Source organism: Leptinotarsa decemlineata, unplaced genomic scaffold (assembly GCF_025532065.1).
Source record: "Leptinotarsa decemlineata unplaced genomic scaffold, Ldec_3_MD MMD2_P_RNA_scaffold_5, whole genome shotgun sequence".
In the NCBI taxonomy this organism is placed as follows: domain Eukaryota; kingdom Metazoa; phylum Arthropoda; class Insecta; order Coleoptera; family Chrysomelidae; genus Leptinotarsa; species Leptinotarsa decemlineata.
In genome coordinates, this window is record NW_027412532.1 from 18,356,276 (window position 1) to 18,378,107 (window position 21,832).

A 21,832-nucleotide genomic window follows, 5' to 3' on the forward strand; every position below is an offset into this window, starting at 1 on the left:
AGAGCTTCATACATGAGAACAATACTCCAAAGGAGGTCTGATCTGAGCTCAATAGAGCATCAGAAGTTGCTGAGCGGTGTACAGTTTTTTGGTTCGGAATAGTGTTCCAAGCTTTTGAGAAGCATCCTTTGCATTGTGCCAAAACATATTGTTGTCCATTTGGACCTCCAACAAACTCATCGAAGCAGAAAGCGGAATTGTCTATCCTGACATTATCATGTCCGGTTCGGAGACATTCATCTTCTTGGAGAAAACCAATGCCTAGGTTTTTGTGGCATTGAGTTGAACCTGGTTACTTTCATCCCAATTCGAAATCACTTCTAGTTCCTCATTTACACATGCAACCTCCTGCTGCCGGTGACGATGTGTCTCAGTAGCCGATGTTTTTGATTCCAAATGGAATGACAAGACAGGTGTGCTGTCATCAGCAAAGCCATACATTGGATATTAGTGTTTTTTTTTTCCAAAAAGTCACTGGTGTACAATGAAAAGCAGGTTGGAGACAATATGGATCCATGGAGAACATCAGCTTTGATGGTAAAAGTATTCGAGAGACATCCATCGACGGCCACTTGCAGGGAACGTTCTTTCAGGAAGCTTAAGAGCCATACACAGAAATGATCCGACAAGCCATAGCATCGAAGTTTGGCCAGCAAAACTCACACTCGGTCAAAGGCCTTAGAAATATCAAGCGCAACAGCTCTTAATTCTCTATGTTTCTCGATTGCGTTATTCCAAATATGGGTGACATACGATAGAAGGTCGCCTGTTAATCTTAGTTTTCGAAAGCCATATTGATGATCGTTCAAGATGTCGAATTCTTTCAAATATTTGAGGATATGATGGTTTATGACTTTCTTCATGATTTTTGATATAACTGATAGCAAAACGACTGGTCTATAGTTATTTGAAAGATTTTTTTGCCCTTTTTGGGAAAAGGCTAAACGCGAGCAATCTTCCAACAAGAAGGAAAAACTCCTTTCCTGTAAGACAGGTTCAGAAGTGCAAAATACTGGTGCGAGTTCAACAAAAAAATATTAAATTATTTTCAGCGTTTGTGTATTCGGCATATTTCTAATTTGAAAGCGACCTCTAAACAATCCTTTGGCTTTCAGTGTATTAACAGCAAACCCGAAACGACAAAAGAACACACCTGCGTCATTATTAAAATACGCGATAAAACACGTACTTTTAAATAAAATATGTTTCTTCTATAAGTGAAAAAGGAAGTTAAAACCGTTGAATTTTCACTAAGAACTCGTGTTGTTTGGCTGATAGCTTGAACTCAGTACATCGAATCCTCGGTCATCGGCAATTTCTTCTATACTATATACAAAAAGTTTTCTCAGCTAACAAACTAACGGCATTTCATATTTCAAATCTAGTAAATTTCATCATGATCATAAATTTCAGCTTTTTCCAACATTCAACAATCTGTCCAATCCAAAACAAGTAACAGTGTACAAGGGTTGACGTGGTGTTCATATCAGACCTGTATTTCCGATAAAAAAGCGTTTGCACCTGGTTACACGCTTCACTTCCAAATTTATTGTCTACCGTGAATATGCTTTCCCACAAAAAGCTAACCTTCCATCTGAAAACTGTATAATTTCACAACCGATGGCTGGCATGTGTTCAGTTCACCTGTCTTGTTACTAATTACGATACTATTTGCTCAATATCCCACATGTCAGGTAATCTTTCAGGGGCGTCACTTTGGGGAAGGACTAATGATTAGTATTAAAATCGTTCATAGATACAATAAGCGGCATGTTTTCGAACTATGTCATTTTGCAGAGATAAGTGATGTGCCACTATTTTCTACTCTAAGCAAATCATTTTTCTGAGATAATAATTTTAAAAAGCTTATGAAGTTGAAATGATCGAATAACATTTTGAAATACTACTACAAAACATAAATTATACCATATACTGAAAACAAATGTTCCAACTCCTATTTACGTACTCTTTGGAATAGTGTATTTATGTATATTTGTCCGACTCAACTTTGAATTACGCTACACTCACATCATTTCCATTTTCCACAAGATTCATTTTCAATTTTTGATTTTCAATCGTGTTCAAAAGACAAAAGATGACAATTACTTGAAGGTAGTTGACAATTTTTCGTGGTGCATTTCATTAGTTCAGACTTCCATTGTTTAATATGATATAAATTGATCTGAAATACCTGAAAAAATCTGTAAAAAAATTAAAAAGCATTAGCTGAATAATAACAATTATATCAAGCAAAAAAACTGAAATTCAATGAAATAAATAACAAGCAACAACCAAAAAATCAAAAATATTGAACTATTAACACGAGATGAAAATTAAAAAAATATTAACAAGAAATTGAAATTAAAAATTAAAAGATTCCAAACCAAGTTACTTCATGACGTTTCGATTGTTAGTATCCACAATCGTTTTCGGGAGATAACTGGACTTATTCCTCCAAGATCTGACTATTTATAGGTCATTCGAGTGCTTTCATATATTCCTCTCTTGATGTGTGTGTGTTTCTTATGCTCGACAATGCGAATTTTCAATGGTCTCTTAGTTTCACTGATGTATGATTCTACGCACTCGCAGGGTATCTGGTAAATGCAATTCTTGGAATCGCAGTCCGCGTTTGGTGGTCTGGTTTTTGTGAGGCTGCTACGGATAGTGTTCCCAGATCTGAAGCAGGTTCTGATGTTATACTTGATCCCAATCCTTCTTATCCTTAACCGACAATCCTCTGATGTAGGGAAGTACAATTACTGGTTTTGGCGGCTTTTCTTCCTTGTGGAGCTCTTGTTGTATTCTAGCTAAAGTCTGTTCCACCATCAATTTGGAGTAATCATTTCGTTGAAGGTCATTTTTGATGATGCCTAGTTCCTTTTCGAGACCTTCCTTTGTAGGTATTGAAGAGCCCAAAAGTACGGTCTGTAGCAGCATAAATACTAATGAACATGTAATTATTAAAAACAAAATCAGGACTAGTAAACCGTGGTCGATGTCTGCCACAGTATCAGACGAAACGTTTGGTACTACAAGTTCCCTTCGGCCACGTCTTACTAGCCTGAATTTTTTGGTTTCCTGCAATAAAAAATAATTGAAATCGAACAAGTGAAAAAGCTTTTATTATTGAAAAAATGGTAAAAAATTTTTAATATAAATAAAAAATACCCCAGTAAAGAGTTGATTGCACTCAAAGTTGCAAAATATAACTTTAATGCGTTTGCTAAGCAACAATTTCTATTGAGTCACCAGATTCCATTGTTACACCTCCCTGGAGCCACATATTCAAAAATTATATTGGAAAATAATTTTCATCGAGTCAAGAAATATGAAAATTGAAACACTGAATATGATTCACTTTGCTCCAAACTGTTTACCTGCCCTTTGAAACCATGAAAACGTGTTAGTATTTCACAGTATCTTATTTGTTGTGTAAATATGCGAGAAAAGGTTTTTGCTCGTGTCATGCAATTTTATGAGAATACTCAACAGACTCCGACAGCTAATTAAGTTAGGGCGTACATACCGATATGAAACGTTTCTTTAGAAATACTGCCGTTCCCCAGCTCTTTCTGGATTCCTCTTTCACACTTGCTAGCCAATGTATTATTTATACCTCCATTCGAGCATGTTTTCTTGGTAACAAGTTTTCAATTCGCACTTTCACAAATCCTGTTTTTTAGTCACATTGGTTATAATATACAGAAGGAAGCTCCTCCTATTTTTTTTTCATTTAGAACAAACCGCATCAGCCGTAGCTATTAGCGGCAAACATATAAAATATATCTAAAATATGCAGTTGTTCACATTACAGTTTGAATAAAATGTTACATTCTTTAAAAAATTCAATAATATTGCTCGTATTGGTATTTTGGAAAATTTCAGTTAGGTTGGAGGGAATTTTATTGTTCAGTCTCTCAACTGTGAGGAGCGTGCACTCAACCAGAACATGATTAACAGTCACAAGCACTTCACACGCAAAACGTTTTGGTGGCGGTTCTTTCTTCAGTAGATGTTCACGCGCAAGGCGAGTGTGGCCCAGTCGTAATATGGTACTTATGACTTGATGGAACCGGATTGTTGCTTTGTTGTTCCAAGGATATAATGTAGATTTGATTTCCATTAGTTTGAAGGGTTTTTGAGACCAGTGGTGATTCCACATTTCTACAATTTTGCCATAAAAAAAGGATTTGAGATCTGTTGGCAATACTTTCATACTGAAAGTACATGCTGGATTTTCTAGAGCTTCTCTGGCAAGTTTATCGGCTACATCATTTCCAATAATCCCAGTATATAAGGGAATTTATACGAGGGTTACTGTCCTGGTGATGGGCATATATTTTCAACAAGGAAATAAGGGAGTTCAGAAAGTCTGTAATTATCAAAAACTCTTTACCAGATGCCGTTTTAATAAAGGAAAGAGCTTTATAGAATACACATCCAACACCACGAGTTGTTTTCGAGGCATCATTAATTTTCTGGTGAAGTGGGTATTGAGATATTATTGTTTGGTAATCTTTGATGTCGGTTTCGAATACGCGTTTGGGAAACAATCCCATTTATCCAATGGACCTTTAGAAAATGATATTGGTGTAACTACATACCTGAAAACAACTTGTATGGTAGTACCTCGTTTCATATTTTTTACAAGTTTTTCATCAGAAGTTTTTTGAAAATCAAGTAAAAACGATGGTCGTTATGTTACTAACATTTGATATGAACGTGACAACACCGTAAAACTTATTCATATTATATAATTTCATTTTGTTCCTCTTCCTGTATTCTTGTTGTTTCGAAATCATGGAGCATTTCATATTGAGAAACTAGGACTTTGATATTTGGAATTTTGTTAAAGAGATATTTGATTGAGAAATGCTAATTGAATAGTTATGTCGTGTATACATTCATATGCTTCATTCTTCCTTACATTTTAGAACATTTTTCTGAAGGGAGGAAAATGGAAAAATTTGTGTGTTACTTTCTGATAAATGAATCATTTTTGTACAGAATTATGTATATATTTATGCCACAATAGCAAAAATAAAAATATTTAATAATTATTCTATATGTGGTTCAACTAAAGATACGGAACTAACGAACATAATGACTTAATTGACAATAATCTGCTCGATTATGAGAAATAGGATGAGTAATAGTGAAGAGAGAAAATGTCATTGTAATTATACCTATTCAAGTGATAATTCGACATGAGACTCACAGAAACACACTTCTCAAAGGCACAAGTATCTCAATTTTTTCAACTTGATATTGAAATTTTGAGCTCCAAATATTATTTCAGTAGAAAAGTATAGAAAGTATCCACAAGGTGGATGAGTTTTTCAAAAAGTTGCATGTATATTATGAAAAAAATATGGCTGAATTACTTGATACAATGTATTCTTTTTTATTCGAAAAATATATAGTTTATAAATAAAATTATAGAAACTTTTATGGGATATTTTCGTTTCAATCCAATTAATTAGAATCGTCTCAGTCGTCATTTTCTTTCGAAAATGTTTCGCACACCTGTAAGGTGTTAATTTCCAGGCCTTTTTTAATGAAGTACCCAGAAACATATTTGAAGATATTTTCTTCATGCAATTTTTTTATGATAATCACAGGTGACATTTCTTAAATTTTCGCGATATTGTTGGTTGTCACCTTGTATTTGTGAACAATTCGATTTGTTTTAGTATTGGAAGGTTTGAAAGTCTTGAATATTTGTTGAAAAAAAACATAGATACTCGTCCGAATTCATTGGCTTAGAATCTCTGTAGTACAAAAAAAACTGTGATGAATTGTGGAATTGATTGAATTTCAACAGTAATGAAGTTTTCCAAACAGTGTTGGGTCAATATTTTCGTGAAGATGAAGGTTATGTTAGGTTTGGTTTCAAATTGAGTGGGGCTATTCGACCATCCACTGCAACCCGCAAAGATTTATTGTGGCTCACTCCTATTCACACTCGACCAAATAAACCCAGCTTCTTAACGGAGCCGATTAGTTTGCACGGTGAGTAGTCTTTCAGGTCAGATGGTTAGAGTACGGCTTTGCCAAACTCTGAAACCCTGATTCGGTCCCCAGCGGGCAGGCACAAAATGTTAAGTCTTCCTATCGAGGAGAGTCGTTTTTGACAATTTGATACCAATTTAGACGTTGCTCTGTAGAAGCCGGCAGCTTTCAATGCCGCTTGACTATTCGAGAATATTTCTATTGATTTGTGTATGAGGTTGGATTCTTCCAATCTCCACATAATTCAATAGCGTAAATTTCCGCTTGAAATACATTCGCAGCTTGATATCTCTGTCGTGAGTCTGCGTCTGAAAACACCTGCACCAGAACCTGAAGGTGTTTTTAATCCATCAATGAACCAACAACTATTTGCTCTTAATATTTCCTTCTCATGCGGGAGGATGCAACTGAAACCCAATAGATTCCAATTATGGAATTTATGTTCATCATCCATCAGTTGGTGAATTTCAATTAACTTTTTGGATCCTTGTGGAACTTGAAGTATCTGTAAACACGTTTTTATTGAAACAATTGTTAGATAGACAGACTTGAAAGACTTTGACAGCTGAGTTTGAGCTTACATACCAATAAGAAGTGTTTCCACCGTCTAGCCGACTTATTATTTATACCTCCATTCGAGCATGCTAGTCGGCCATTTCCGAATATATCCATTTTCCATAATTAAACCACAATTAATATTCATTACAATGGGCCACCAGAGAAACAGTATCCAACAATAACTGAAACTACTATTCCCTAGGTGGCCATTAAATAATTCACTATTTCAATATTGAATCTGGGACTAGTCGGATCCTTACGCCAAAAGTTGAGTTTTTAGTAGTCGCTGGAGAGATGCGATTTGAATAATGCAGAAACTTGATTTGCGTTCGTTGTTTGAATTTAACAGTTTTTTTTAACAGCTGTTTACTCAAGTCAAGTTACACAAGGCTGATCCATATTAAGATAGATAGGTGAATGGATAAATGATTCATGTTATCAGATAATTTCTTCATACATTTGTCAGAAAAAATAGAAAAATGTTTCACAGATAATAACATATTGCACTTGATACGAGCGGCTGTACACTAGTCGGTGTTATCAATTTTATTTGCCGTTTCGGCGATGCATTATTATTCACGGATACAAAATAGAATGAATACAAGTATTTACATCAATAATATATAGAACCATCACCTGATTGTACCTACTCAATTCTTTTGTCAAGTAGTAGTGTCAGTACCTCTAATAAATTTAGATTTTTGTAAATTTATTTGTTGCGATTCTTTAATTAGTTTTCAATTACTCCCAAAACCGTATGTATCTGTTCGGCGATAAGGGTTTTTTCAATAAAACAATTCAATTCGTTTCTATAGTATTTCCAATACCATTTGGAACAGCACAGAGAAGGAATTCCCGCCTCGACATAGGCGTCGCCATATTATTTTTCAGTGGTAGTTTTTCAGTTACTTATTCTTACAATAATAGCAATTGATCACCCCATGAAAAAGTCTCAACTGAATTTTTCAACCATGAGTAATTATGAAAAACTTCGAAATTTAAGGTAGTTGATTTCCGAGTCGAAAACTCTAAAATACAATGAAAACACAAATAATCACACCGAATTCTCGTCAAACATATATTTACAAAATAATAGAAGCCAACAAAATTGCTAGAAAAATCAAAATTCTTCTTCGCTATATTCCGATGAGGTGGAATCATCATCGGGTTGAATAACGATATGATTTATGGAACTTTGCACATAATATTTGTTCTCTTCTTTTATAACGTGAGCCACACAGTTCTTCCACACATCATTATTACCTACTTCATTCACCATTCGCCTTATATTGTCAAGCACTATAGCATTCAAAGTCGATGACTGATTACATTTCCGCAAGCTTTCTTTCATTGTAGCCCAAACCATTTCAATTGGATTGAACACACAATAGTATGGAGGCAAACGTAAGAGAAAATGACCACGTGTTCTACACATCGAATCAATACTATACTCTTTTTTGAAATTACGTTAAATTACGAAAATTCCGATTTCTATTTTTTCCGGATATTTCCGGAAATACTCGAAATTTTCCAAGTTTCAAAACAGTATTTTGTTAAACACAAAAAAACGCAACCTTGCCTCAATTTAAGCTTCGACGTGTCTACTGTAGTTCAGGAGATCCCAATAGTGGGGTCGAATTTGAATTACTTTGAAGATCACATCAATACAAAAAAGGCATCGAAGAGTCAACAATATTCCAGAACATTTTACAGCATTTGAGACTGTTTTATAATATTCCATAATAACCTGGGATATTTTCGAAAAATTCAGCTATTTCCTTACATTCCACAACATTTGAAAATGTTCCGGTATACTCGTATTTTGGACTGTTGAGGAATACTCTCGAATATTCTGGACTGTTTCAGAAGTTTTTAGAGGACGAACCTTTCAGCAATTATACCTTCAAAAGCATACAATTTAGGTAAAAACAAGATCTTTCTTTTCAGATGGGGGATAGATAGCTCCCATACCATATACTATTTTCCGGTTCTGGTGCAGACCCAGGACAGAGATATCAACCTGTGACTGTATTTCAAGCGGAAATTTGCCCTATTTAATTGTGTACGGAGATATTGGAATCCAACTTAATACACAAGTCAATAAAAATATTTTCGGACAGTCAAGCGGCGTTGGAAGCTCTTGGCTTCTACCAAGAGTCGTCTTGGTAGCAAGTTGCCAAAAACGACTTTCCTCAACAAATTGTCTTTGGTCTGGATTCCTGGCCATACTGGCCTGGAAGGCAATGATGCTGCTAACTTCCTTGCAAAGGTGCTGCAAGCAGCTTTATCGGATCAGAACCTGTCATTGGCATCGCTTTAGGCTTTGCCAAACATTGCCAAACATTGAACATCTGGATGGCAAAAAGATTTATGGACTTCTGGCAGAATCTACGATGTCTAACAGGCCTTCTTGCAGGTCATTGTCATTTGAATGATCATATGGAGAGACTCGTAATGTCGCTGTGTGTCGCCTCTGTTTGAAAAATGATGAAACAGCAGAGCACATATTTTGTGTCTGATCCGCTGGGAACCGAATCAGGTTCTAGAGTTCGGCAGAGCCGTACTCTTACTATCTGACCTAAAAGACCACTCAACATACAAACGAATGGGCTTCGTCAAGAAGCTGGGTTTATTTGGTCGAGTGTAGGGTTAGGTTAGACCCAAAGACTCACTTTGGGTCTAACCTAACCCTAATCAAATTTGTAAGATGAAGATTCTAGCCCCCATAAAACGAGACTTTTTTTCATGAATGGGGGATAGAGTGCTATCACAACATATAATTACTTGGATTTTTCCTCAATGATCTGCGATGTTCCCGAACGTTCTATATTATTCCCGAACTTTCCAACACATTCCATGATATACCAAAATGTTCTGGAACGTTGCAGAATATTGTGAACTGGTCTCGAGAACTATTGAATGTTTAAATGATCATTTAATAATTCAGACTTGACAAATTTGTGTCTTTTATGTTGTTCCAAAAACATTTACTCCTAGGGGTTACATACATAGTTTTAACAAAGATTTTCCAGTGGAGATATCTTTATAGTATTTTCTTAAGATGTTTTTCTAAAAGTTATTAAATCTGGTATTATTGAAGCTTACATATTAAAAGTAGTTTAGGAAAATGAGTAGATCAGTCTATTTGAATTATAATAATTTGTATATGAACATCAATGACGTACACTTTTTTTGTCTACAAATAAAAGTGAACATTCTGAAAGATTTATTTAAAATTCTGAGGCGTAAATGCTACATAACTTATGAAATACTGCAGAACGATGTCTGGTACATTACAAATCGAACTATTAAAATTAGATAAACTGAGAATATGACTCGACATGATTCATTTAACGTAGTTCATCTTCTAAACAATCCGAAGGTTAACGAGAAAATATTCGTGAAAATTTTCTCGAGATATGTTTTGAAATGAAAAAATAATATTTTCATTTCAAGTTTGTCGGTTACTGTTCATAAACCTGTGGATAGAAATGATGGCAGTTAATTGATGGAATTTCATTTGGAAAGTGCGGTTTATTTTTCTTAGTAACACCAAAGGCAGTTGTGACAAAGCTTATGTAATTGGGTTTGAGAAAGAAAACCAGAGATAATGGCACTTGAACGGAAATTTAGCTGAAAAAACGCACATCGGAAAAAATATTTACTATACTAATAAAAAGCAAACGAATGAACTACAAAAACGGCTGCACATGATCAGGTGAAAAATATCCAGGGAATAATTATGTTCCATTTCTTTCACAGATGTTGACAAAAAAACCTTTTAGAAAGTTTTGATAAAAAATGAGAAACTGGAATGCGATTTTGTTTTGTTGAGTGGTGCGTTGTCATATGACTATCATTGTATTGTCAATATTCTATAGGATATTTTGAATTTTTTTGATATGGCCGAACAGTTTACATTCAATGAATATGCAGATATGCATGTATTTCATGGATGAGCATTTTGTAATGCTGCAGAAGCTCGTCGTCTGTATTCCGAGCATTTTCCCAATCGAACGGTACCGTCAAGAGAAACATTCGAGCGTGTCGATCGCAGCTTGAGGGAGACAGGTATGTAATAATTGATAATTAATTTGAGCACGTTGTTTTATTTCGATATTATTGTAGGTACAGTTTTGCCAAAACGAGGTGGTGAGGGCGCTCCTAGGACTGTACGTACCGTTGTATTGGAGGAAAATATTTTGGAAGCCGTCGCTGATGATCCTTCAATGAGCATCAGAAATCTATCAGAACAGTTTCATACATCCAAGTCCACTATTCATAGAATAATTAGGGAACAACTGCTCCACCCATTTCACATCCAGAAGGTACATGCCATGACACCTCAAGATTTTCCAGCACGACTGGAATATGCCAATTGGTTCATGGATAGGCAAAGAGAGGATATGACTTTTATTAATCGAGATTTATTCACTGATGAAGCAGGTTTCAGTAGAGATGGAGTTATCAACTCTCATAATCTCCATATATGGGCCGAAGAAAATCCCCATGGGATATTGCAAACCAAACACCAACGGAAATTCAACGTGGATGTTTGGCCTAGTATCATAGGAAACCATCTTATAGGACCATTCGTTCTACAGGACCAATTGAATGGAGAACGTTATTTGGAGTTCATTCAGAACGATTTGAATGGACTTTTGGAACATGTTCCATTGCAAACTCGAAGAGATATGTGGTTTATGCATGATGGCGCTCCTCCTCATTTTAGTTTGATTGTGCGTGACCATCTGAACCATATTTTCCGCAATAGATGGATTGGTAGAGGTGGGCCATATTCATGGCCATCGCGGTCTCCGGATTTAAATCCATTGGATTTCTTTCTGTGGGGGCATCTAAAAAGCCTTGTTTACGCTACACCTATTCACACAAGAGATGCTTTGTTGAATAGAATAACATTACATTGTGAAGCCATACGAAACGACCCTGGAATGATGTTTCAAGTACAGAGAGGGTGTCTTCGCAGACTAAGAAAATGTATAGAGAGAGAAGGTGGTCATATCGAGCAGTTTCTGTAGCGGATTTTTCATTTCTGTTTGCTCTTGAGGCTCTTGAGTTTCGTTAGTTAAACGTGTTTGCATTATAAAAATTCGTTATGAACATTTTACCTATCATTTCCATTTTCCTTAAAAACTAATATTTTCGAATAATGGTAGACATCATTATGTACATACAAAATATGGAATGAATTTGATATTTCATAGTAGAGTAGCTTGTTAGTTTAAAAACACAAAAATTTGATATTTCTTTTGAAAAAATATCTGCTATCACAATTGTGACTTAAACTTCCATATAGGTACTGTACTTTTTGTTTACGACTTCATTTTAGCATACTTTGTATTATTCCTGTTATAAATGTTGTTGAATTAACGTTATCATTATTATTTCTGCTTTGATAATTATTCATTTCAAATAATGGTGGACGACCGGGTTTGATGTCGTCGAGTGAAACTACATTTTTATCAAGACTCGTTGCTCCGATCGACTTTCCACACGAGTACTTTTATTCATAAAATTGTCCAAGTAACCTTAATTTGTTGAAAAATATTGAAAAATATCTGTCATTTCAAAGTTTTGGGGTGTGGACCATCGGGGGTAGTCCGTTCCTGACTTTGTAGCAAAACAACTGACTCCTGCATGAAAGCTCATCGAAGGAATTCATTTCTTTAGTCAATTACCAAAATTTGGATGATTTTGAATATTCACTTGAAAAGTTATCAAAGAAAAACATTTTTCATTTTGTAACTTCGAGGGCCCTTTACTTGGTAACGAAGGATTTTAGAAAAAAAAGTTATATGAAGTACTGGTGATATTTTGACCCCATCTATACATTCCCGAGAGGAAAAGAGGAAGTCCAGGGACACCCTGTATAACGAATCTTCATTATTCATTTTCATTGCTGTATTTTTCTTTTATCAAAGCTTTGTATCAATATAAATAAAAAAATATCTTTTCAAGTTAAAAAAAGTACCCTCTCTAAATAAATGGAGGTATTTCGATATGATCTTGAAATGATACGATCAGTGTATAAACCTCTGAATAAGAAAATGTCTATTTTAAATTCAAACGTTTTGTTGCCTGGGAACCTTTCAACTGTACCTACCTGGTAATCATCAACAAAATTTTCAATAATGAAATTCAACAGGTTATCAGTGATAGTGCGTATATTTTAGTAATGTATCAGTGGCTCATTTATATTCCAGTCCACCAGCTAAGAGTAACGTGATAACTGTAAAATGGCCCTATTGTTATTCAAATATATTTATCGCGCGACGCCACAGCTGATATCAGAGGTTTTCGGTTATCCCATAGTCATGAAAATAATGATATTATTTTGCTTTGAAATTTTGATATTCATGTATACATTTTACAAGCAATATCGCAATCGCACCCCGCAAGGAGAATTCTCGCGGGAGCTTCGGTAGAAAACGAGACGTCCTAGACGGAGCTTGAAGCGTAAATCATTCGAGTGGGAAGCTACCCGCTAACACTAGCGGGAGAGCTTACCATTGTCCAATCGTAAGACCTTGTGACGGCGTGTCTCCTGCCGTCTTGTTAGTCTCAACAAAACAGTCATCCTCTTGCCATGTCCCCCTACATACCTATCTCCCTTCCTTCCCTACCCTACGCCCGTATGTGGGGGAATGTCTGTTTTGTAAATATGTTAATAAATTAGTTAGTGTTGTAACCAAATAGAGAAATACAGAATTTTGGATTTTGGTTCAGTAAACGATCGACCAACACCCGTATGTCGACAAAACGCAAGATCTGCCGATAACATCGCCACTGTCTATGAGAGTGCGTAGGGAAATCCGAGGCAGCCGATTTCGCGTTGCTCACAAGAACTCGGCCTTTCGCAGACCACAACTTGGCTAATTTTGTATCGTTACTTGGGCCTGCACACGTACAAAATTCAACTGACCCAAAAACTGAAGGTAAAACATCATAGACAACGACGTGTATTCGCTGGAGCAGTTTGCAACTGACCCTAATTTTCATTGAAAAATATCTTCAGCGATGTGACCCATTTCTGGATGAATGAGTAGGTACGTGAACAAACAATTTTGTCGAATTTGGGACGATACCAATCCACATAAGATCCAAGAGCGTCCAATGAATCCCGAAAAAGTCACTGTTTGGTGTGGATTAAGGGCTGGCGGCGTCATTGTTCCATATTTCTTTGAACTTTATTATATGACACAATTTCTAAAGAAATTAAAAAAACCACAACTGCTAAAGAATTGATAAATGAAAAGAAATACTGAATGAACATAGTAAGTGGATCGGATTATATACACTGTCCCCATTTTCAGTGAAACCCCATAAGAATCTTTTTAATATTGATATTTATTTACCAGTATAATACAATATCATAACATTAATTATCCGTAGCCAATAAATGAAGAAATCTCCACAAAAAATTGTCTAAATGAACAAGTGAACAGTCAAAATGTTCAAGCCTGAAGTGCTTTACACACCCACCATCCCCAAAATAAATGTTTGGAGAACCATATTTCAGAATCATTCTCTTTGAAATCAAAACCAAATGGCGAGGGAAACAAATTATCAGGTGCTGTAGGCTAATGAAACCTGATATTTTTCAGAATGTAAGGGAGAAAACAGAAACTAGTTGTGTAAGTTAATGATGCTCAGTTTGAACATCTGATTAAGGAATTTTTTGTGTAGATTTCACTATTTACTGAAAAATTAAATAGAACCTTAAAAAACATATTTTATTTTCTGGTATTGTGATGTCAGAAATGTTTCAAGGTTGGATACATAATTTAAAAACCTTTCTAGTATGGCTTCACTTTTACTGTTATTTTTATTTGAAATTTTTGACTTGCGGATTGTTATGGGAATACTTTCACCATCAACGCTGGTGTTCGTCGGGGATCCATATTGTCTCCAAACCTCTTTTTATTGTATATCAACGACTTATTGGAAAAAACAGAAGAATCCAATATAGTGCTTCGCTGACGACAGCACACTTGTCTCGTCATTCCATTTGGATTCCAGGACATCGGCTACGGAGGCACATCTTCACCGGCAGCAGAAGATTTCATATCTCAATGAGGATCTAGAAGTGATTTCGAATTGGGGTGAAAGTTATCAGGTTCATTTCAATGCCACAAATACCCAGGCATCGGTTTACTCCAGAAAGATAAATGCTTCCGAACCGGATATAATGTCAGGTCAGACAGTTCAGCTTTCTGCTTCGATAAGTTTGTTGGGGGTTAAAATGGACACCAATATGTTTTGGCCCAATCATGTCGCTGGAATTGCAAAGGGTACTTCTCAAAAGCTTGGAACATTGTTCAGAACGAGAAAACTGTATATACCTCAGCAACTTTTGATGCTTTATAAAGCTCAGATCAGACCTTCTTTGGAGTATTGTTCTCATGTATGGAGCATACTAATCTGCTGCGTTCCATCCAGAAAAGAACCATCTGTCTGATTGGAGACGCGAACATCATGTGTAACCTTGATCGCCTGGAACATCGGAGAAAGGTTAGAGATTTGTCCTTCTGGATGTGAAAGTATCTATTACTTTCACGGGAAGTGTTCAAGTGACTTTGGCACATTCGATTCCACCAAGAGCTGTACATATCAGAAATACGCGACGGACTGTGGCTACTCATCGTTTTGAGGTTCAACTCAGTACACCTCGAACTTCACTGTTCAAGAACTCTTTCATCTAGAGAACTGCGTTTATGTGGAATAAACTCCCTGAGAACCTTTGCACCGCTAAAAGAGCGCCTTAAGGCTATAAGAGCGCCTTAAGGATTTTCCTATAGTGCTGGTGTTTTGTCTTTCGATTATTTTACACCCTCAATATCAAATGACTTATTGAGGGAAGATCTTTTTATCTGGATTGCACTGTATGCTGTTCCTTGTGAATATTCTATAGCTAGTCATATGAATGTGTTTGATATTCATTGGGATAATTTCCTTTCGAATGTTTGCTCATATTAATTACTTTCTCTGTTTTTTTGTTGAATATATTCAATATTGTGTTGAATTTTTATTTTCGCTTTTCGAATCATGTTCATCAACATTCAATGTTTTTGTGATAATAAAGTTTTTAACCATATATCAGTAATATCTGGCCGTGTTTTAAATTTTTTTTTTAATTTTCAGGTGCGGACGTTATTTGTGAGTGGCCTACCAATGGATGCCAAGCCCCGGGAACTGTATTTATTATTTAGAGCTTATGAGGTGAGTTTATGAAGCTGCCGTTTTCACTACCTATGAATAAGGAATAGACACATGCGTTACGCGATGATGCAGAAAGCTGTTTTGGTCTCGGAGGGTTGAGGGTTGGGACGAATCTTGCTTTGCGAAAAAAAGGGTGCCAACGCTTCCTGAATTGTAAATTGCCATGGTCCTTCGCATGTCGAACAAAGTCGGTTTTAATATTTCTTTTGTGCCAAGGTTTGTAAGTGATAATTTTACAGTTATGTTGTGGATTCTACACAGGAATCGAGTATAGGAACGACAAAACCTTTTTTTATTTTATTGTATTTCGTTAATCAGATATTATTAAGTTGGCTTTGTTCTTCATATAAATGCAAATTTGAATTGAACCACCATTATCTTGGTGTTTACAAAATCCTAATAATAAATTCACTTTTGATAAATGCTTTTGTACGTTTGAAGGTTATTGACAATGTTTCATGTTGAATTTCATTAGTTATGACTTCCGTGTTAGGAATCACACGTTAAAAGGTAAGACCTCGTTAGTCCTTAGCTCGCACAAGTTTGTCAACTTCTGAGAATTGTCGTTCATATGGAGGCGACAGCTGATTAACGGGAAACACAGATTTCAAACTGATTTTTTTTCATTGTCTGATATTGTATTAAATGATTTGAAATCCCTGAAAGAACTAATGAAAAATTTATCACCCGAAGATGATTGTGGATACTAACAATCGAAACGTCGTTAACTAACTTGGCTTGGAATCTCTATTTTTCTATTTTTGTTTAATTTTTCTATTTCACTGTTATTTCATGTCAGAGTTGTTTGCTTAATATAATTGTTATTTTCAGCTATCCTTTATTAATCCTTTTTTTTTATTAGTTCTTTCAGGGATTTCAAATTATTTTATATAAAATCAGACAATAGAAGCCCGAACTAATGAAATTCAGCTTTTCGTTAATTGCGTTGAGTACTAATCAGTAGTTACAAATTTAAATGGTGTCGACTTCAAAATAATTAAATAATCTGTATGTTGGCTGAATATGCTCGCAGTTGCAGGAAAATTGCTGTAGATTTCATATAAGCAGTCCTTTTTCATGCTCTTTTCATAAAATAATTATTTAGTTTTATAGTTAACATAGCAATTTTAGGTTAGGTTAGGTCTAAAGTGCCAGCGGGGCAGGCACAAAGTATGTGCTCTGCTGTTTCATGATTTTCCAAACAGAAGTGACACACACGGTCTTCCGACAGTCCGAGTCTCTGCATATGATGATTCAAATGAGAGTGACCTGTAAGAAGGCCTGTTAGACGTCGTAGTTCATTCCTACTGTAGTCCAACAACTGTTTGGTATCAAGGGTGGATAAACGCCTTGGAGTGAGCCAATCGTGGAAGATTTTGCCAGAAATCCAATAATCTTCTTGCCTTCCAGGTGTCAATCTTTGTTTGGCAAAGCCTGAAGCGATGCCAATGACAGGTTCTGGTCCGATGAAGCTGCTTGCAGCACCCTACGTTGCGAGGGAGTCAGCAGCATCATTGCCTTCCAGGCCCGTATGGCCAGGAATCCAGACCAGAGACAATCTGTTAAGCCTTCCTGTCGTTTTTGGCAATTTGCTACCAATTTAGACGTTGCTCGGTAGGAGCGAAAAGCTTTCAACACCGCTTGACTGTCCAAGAATATTTTTATTGACTTGTGTATGAGGTTGAATTCTTCCATAGTCTCCACATACAATTCAATAGCGTAAATTTCCGCTTGAAATACAGTCGCATAGATTCCTAGGCAGGTTAATATATCTGTCCTGGGTCTGCGACTGAAAACACCTGCACCAACAACTATCTGCTCTTAGCAATTATAAGCATGAGTCATTGCTATTCATTCTATCAACTGAATAAAAGCAAGGATGACATCAAATAATGATAATACTTTTATTGCTCATCAAAAATAATGATACAGGATATTTTGAAATGAAGGTTATTTTGTATTTGACATGCAAACAGCTTTTGGCTCAGATCGCGAATATGTATTTGCTTCTGGTCTTCCGCCAACGCAACAAATTCAAATATATTAAATGTTAAGCGACCTACCCACATGGGAACCTGGTTCGCCGCACTTGGTTCGCACGAACCATGTTCGACATTTGTTTCCCTGTGTGTGGTGTTTAATGAACCAAGATCGCCACAATTTCTCACGAACTTGGTCTTCCATCGGATTGTAAAAAACATTTCTTCGGTTCACTGACACCAAGTTCGTCTGTGTGTGTGGAGGAGGGGATCTGTTGTTCGCCATTTTAATTTTGGTCAGTACTGTGCAAAACCAAGAACTTGGTTCGCCGAACTAAGTTCAGCGAACCAGGTTCCCATGTGTGTAGGCCACTTTAGGGCTTGCATATTACAATGAGGAAAAAAGAAATGAAGTTTCAAAAATAGTGATATGTAAACAAAAAGTAAAAGTGGGCTTGTTAGTCTATATTGTTAAATATAAAGGACCTGTTATCAGGATTCTCGCCGCGAACGCAGACTGCTCAGTTACTCTGAATACTAAAGAAATATATTTAAACATACTTTCAGTATATTTCCTGACAAACTTAGTCAATTTTTTCCATTTATTGAGATACTTCATTATAGACAAGATATTGTGAGAAAAATATCGTTTGAATATTTTTTATTTATGGGTAGGAATATTTAACTTCACCTTCCTACGTTAAATCAGATTATGCACATCGTGTTCTTATGAGCAGGGAGGACACCTGTATTTTACGATTTTAAAGACTATTATACATGCTACGATTGAATATATGTTCAAAAAAATCTGTTTTTCCGTTAATCAGCTGTCGCCCCCATACGAACGACAACTCTCAAAAGTTGAGAAACTTGTGCGAGCTGAGGACTAACGAAGTCTTACCTTTTAACGTGTGATTCCTCAACCACTACAAATCTGCTAATTTGGGTGAAATTCTAGATACTTTCCTATTACCGATTATATCAATCTCATGCAAGAATTTTGAACTTTCTGAATGATCACGTGAATGATCACATCACGGTGATTGAAATTTGATTAAACTAATGAATCAAATAGCATTTTCTTAACATCTACATTGATATATCGACTATGGGGACAAATAAACAACAGAGATAAATACACAATTTCAATTTTATAAGTTACATGAAATTTAAGTTTATTATCTAAAACAAACCCGATATTTTATAAATTCAGACTAAATTGTAAGTCAGTATTTTCCATTCTCAAGCTGTAGTATTTTATTTTTTTCCTAATACTGTCACTTCCAAAAATAATAGATACTGATTCATTTGGATTAATTGTATTCAAATCAAAATTCATAATTAGAAAATAATTTAATTGAGCGTCATCTACATCATCATAAGACTTCAGCTTCTCGATTAATGTAACTTTCAAGGTAATTTGCGCCACAAATTTCACAAGTTTGGTATTATCCAAAATCTAAATGTTGAACTTTCAACATACTTTTATTTATTGTTAAAAGTTTATGTTTACAAACAACTTATTAATGTACCATGATGTGCCCATGGTTATGGTTTAATAATAAACTGAAACGGCGGGTTGAATTGAAACAGTTTTGTCTGATCTCTGATCCTGGCTTCACCAAATTCATCCTCGAAAATATACAACTGGGCCACCAATAACTCAACAACATTGTTCAGAATGTTGAAACTTATGAAGAGAATATTAGGAAGTATTTTCAAATATTGAAATGTATGGGAACATTGACTAGATGCATACTTAAATTCAGCGACTGACCGTAATTAAAATTTCCTTTCCTCCTAAAGTCACTAATGTATTGTACTTTATGTGCACCAGCCAATGTTATCATTAAGAACATAACTTTTTCCTTTGCCGGTGGTCACTAGATATTTAAAAGAGCGGTTGCGAGATAGAAATTAAAATATATGCCAGCTTCAACATAAAACCAGACTATTCTGCATGATATTTTCGGTTTAATGTCTACTTAGTAATATAAACAAAACTCAGTGTATTTTTATTTCTTGGAAATGGCGTAATGCAATAACATGGCTTATTCAACAGATGATTTAACCCGATTACACATGTTAGATCCAAGAATAGAATTAGAAATACATTACTATATCAAAAAAAATTGGTTGACTCGATTCATTAATATTTCCCTAGCAATAAAAATCAATGGAAGGGGTAATTTCAATTATGAAGTACATGTAAATAATGAATTTAAATTAAAATTTCCTTGTGAAGACACATAGGGAATATTTATCAGAGAGTATTTATTATAAAGGGAATATGATGATGGGAAGGATAAGGGATATCTGATTTGAATGATCGTATCGATCATATTGGAAACTGTAATATATAAATCAAAAAGTTTTGAGACATGCCTACCGTTCAAACATCTGAAAACTTTATATTCTGTTTTTTGTTTGTCGGTCAAACGCTACAAATATGTGTGAAGTTACTAGAAGTAATCGGAAAAAATGTAGATATTTTTCTGAACCGAATCAGTTTTCCCAATCTCTGATAATGCTGTTGGGCAGCGGTAACCACCAGAAATGCAATACTTTTCTCGACGAGCTTTTAACCAACCGAATTGGTGGTAGTTTTTTTCATCTCCTGAAGGAGTCAGCTTGGTTGGTGAAACGCGCGTCGAGAATAGTATTGCATTTCTGGTGATTAGGAAAAGTTCTTGTTTTTGGACTATGCCAGTTCCCAGTTCTATCTTTTAATAATTGAAAATGATCTTCTGCAGGTTAATCAAAGATTTTTTGGGTGGATCAAAAATCGAAAACATTTTTTAAAAGGAATACTCTATTTACACACGTACAATCGTCTTGTATTCCAGTTTCTCTGAATATCGGGTTATATATTAAGCGGTTCGTTGGTTATAACAAAATAAATGTAATGTTTTCAATATAAATTTGATTTTCTGTAGACCAATCATATCAGGAATACGAGAATGAATTCAAGTGGTTTCACAAATATGCGTGATGAAGAAAGGGTGTAATTGAATAATCAATGTGAATACTAGATTAGGTTGGGTTAGGTCCAAATTGAGTGGATCTATTCGCCCCTCCATCGCAACCCGCAACGGTTTATTATGGCTCATACCTATTCACACTCGGCCAAATAAACCCAGCTTATTAACGAAGCCGATTAGTTTATATGGTGAGTGGTCTTTCAGGTCAGATGGTGAGAGTTTGGCTCCGCCGAATTCTAAAGACCTGATTCGGTTCCCAGCGGGGCAGGCATAAAGTATATGCTCTGTTAAAGAGGTAGTCGGATAGTCAAGTTGCAAGAATTCCACCTTCAGCTTCAACTGACGATGCCATAGATTCAGCCGTACAGGGCTTTTTCGCCTCTGATTTTGGTGAATCATCACTAACGTTTACTAACCTGCTCATGGGGGGGTTTATTCCCCCACCTGAGACAGATTCTGCGTACGCCGCTCATGAATTTGGTGCAAGGCGGTTTTATAAGGTCCCCGCTCTTGAGGAGACGACTCAGTCGTTTCTTGGCTGCACCAACAAACCTTTTTTAAGGTTCAGTTGTTGGGTGGTCTGTTGGAGTCGTAAACTAGACATCCATCTCCTCTGTAGACTCGCTCCTGAACTAAATTTAAAGGGAGGTCCGTTGGAGTCGTAAATCGGCATCCTCTGTAGAGTCGCTCCTGAACTGAATTTACAGGGAGGTAAGTTGGTGTCGTAAACTCGACATCCCTCTCCTCTATAGACTCACTCCTGAATTAAGTTTACAGGGAGGTCAGTTGGAGTCGTAAACTCGACATCCATCTCCTCTGTAGACTTGCTCCTGATCTAAGTTTACAGGGAGGTCAGTTGGAGTCGTAAACTCGACATCCATCTCCTCTGTAGACTCGCTCCTGATCTATGTTTACAGGGAGGTCAGTTGGAGTCGTAAACTCGACATCCATCTCCTCTGTAGACTCAATCCTGATCTATGTTTACAGGGAGGTCAGTTGGAGTCGTAAACTCGACATCCATCTCCTCTGTAGACTCGCTCCTGATCTATGTTTACAGGG

General features: G+C 36.0%; 1 protein-coding gene across 1 annotated transcript in view; it reads left to right on the forward strand.

Annotated features, from left to right (window-relative positions):
* Positions 1-21,832, forward strand: part of cpo (RNA-binding protein) — a 120,389-nt gene that overhangs the window by 17,601 nt on the left and 80,956 nt on the right. The window contains exon 2 of the mRNA XM_074169658.1: positions 15,736-15,813. Within this exon, the coding sequence (XP_074025759.1) occupies positions 15,736-15,813 (78 nt within the window). The remainder of the gene's footprint in view (positions 1-15,735; positions 15,814-21,832) is intronic.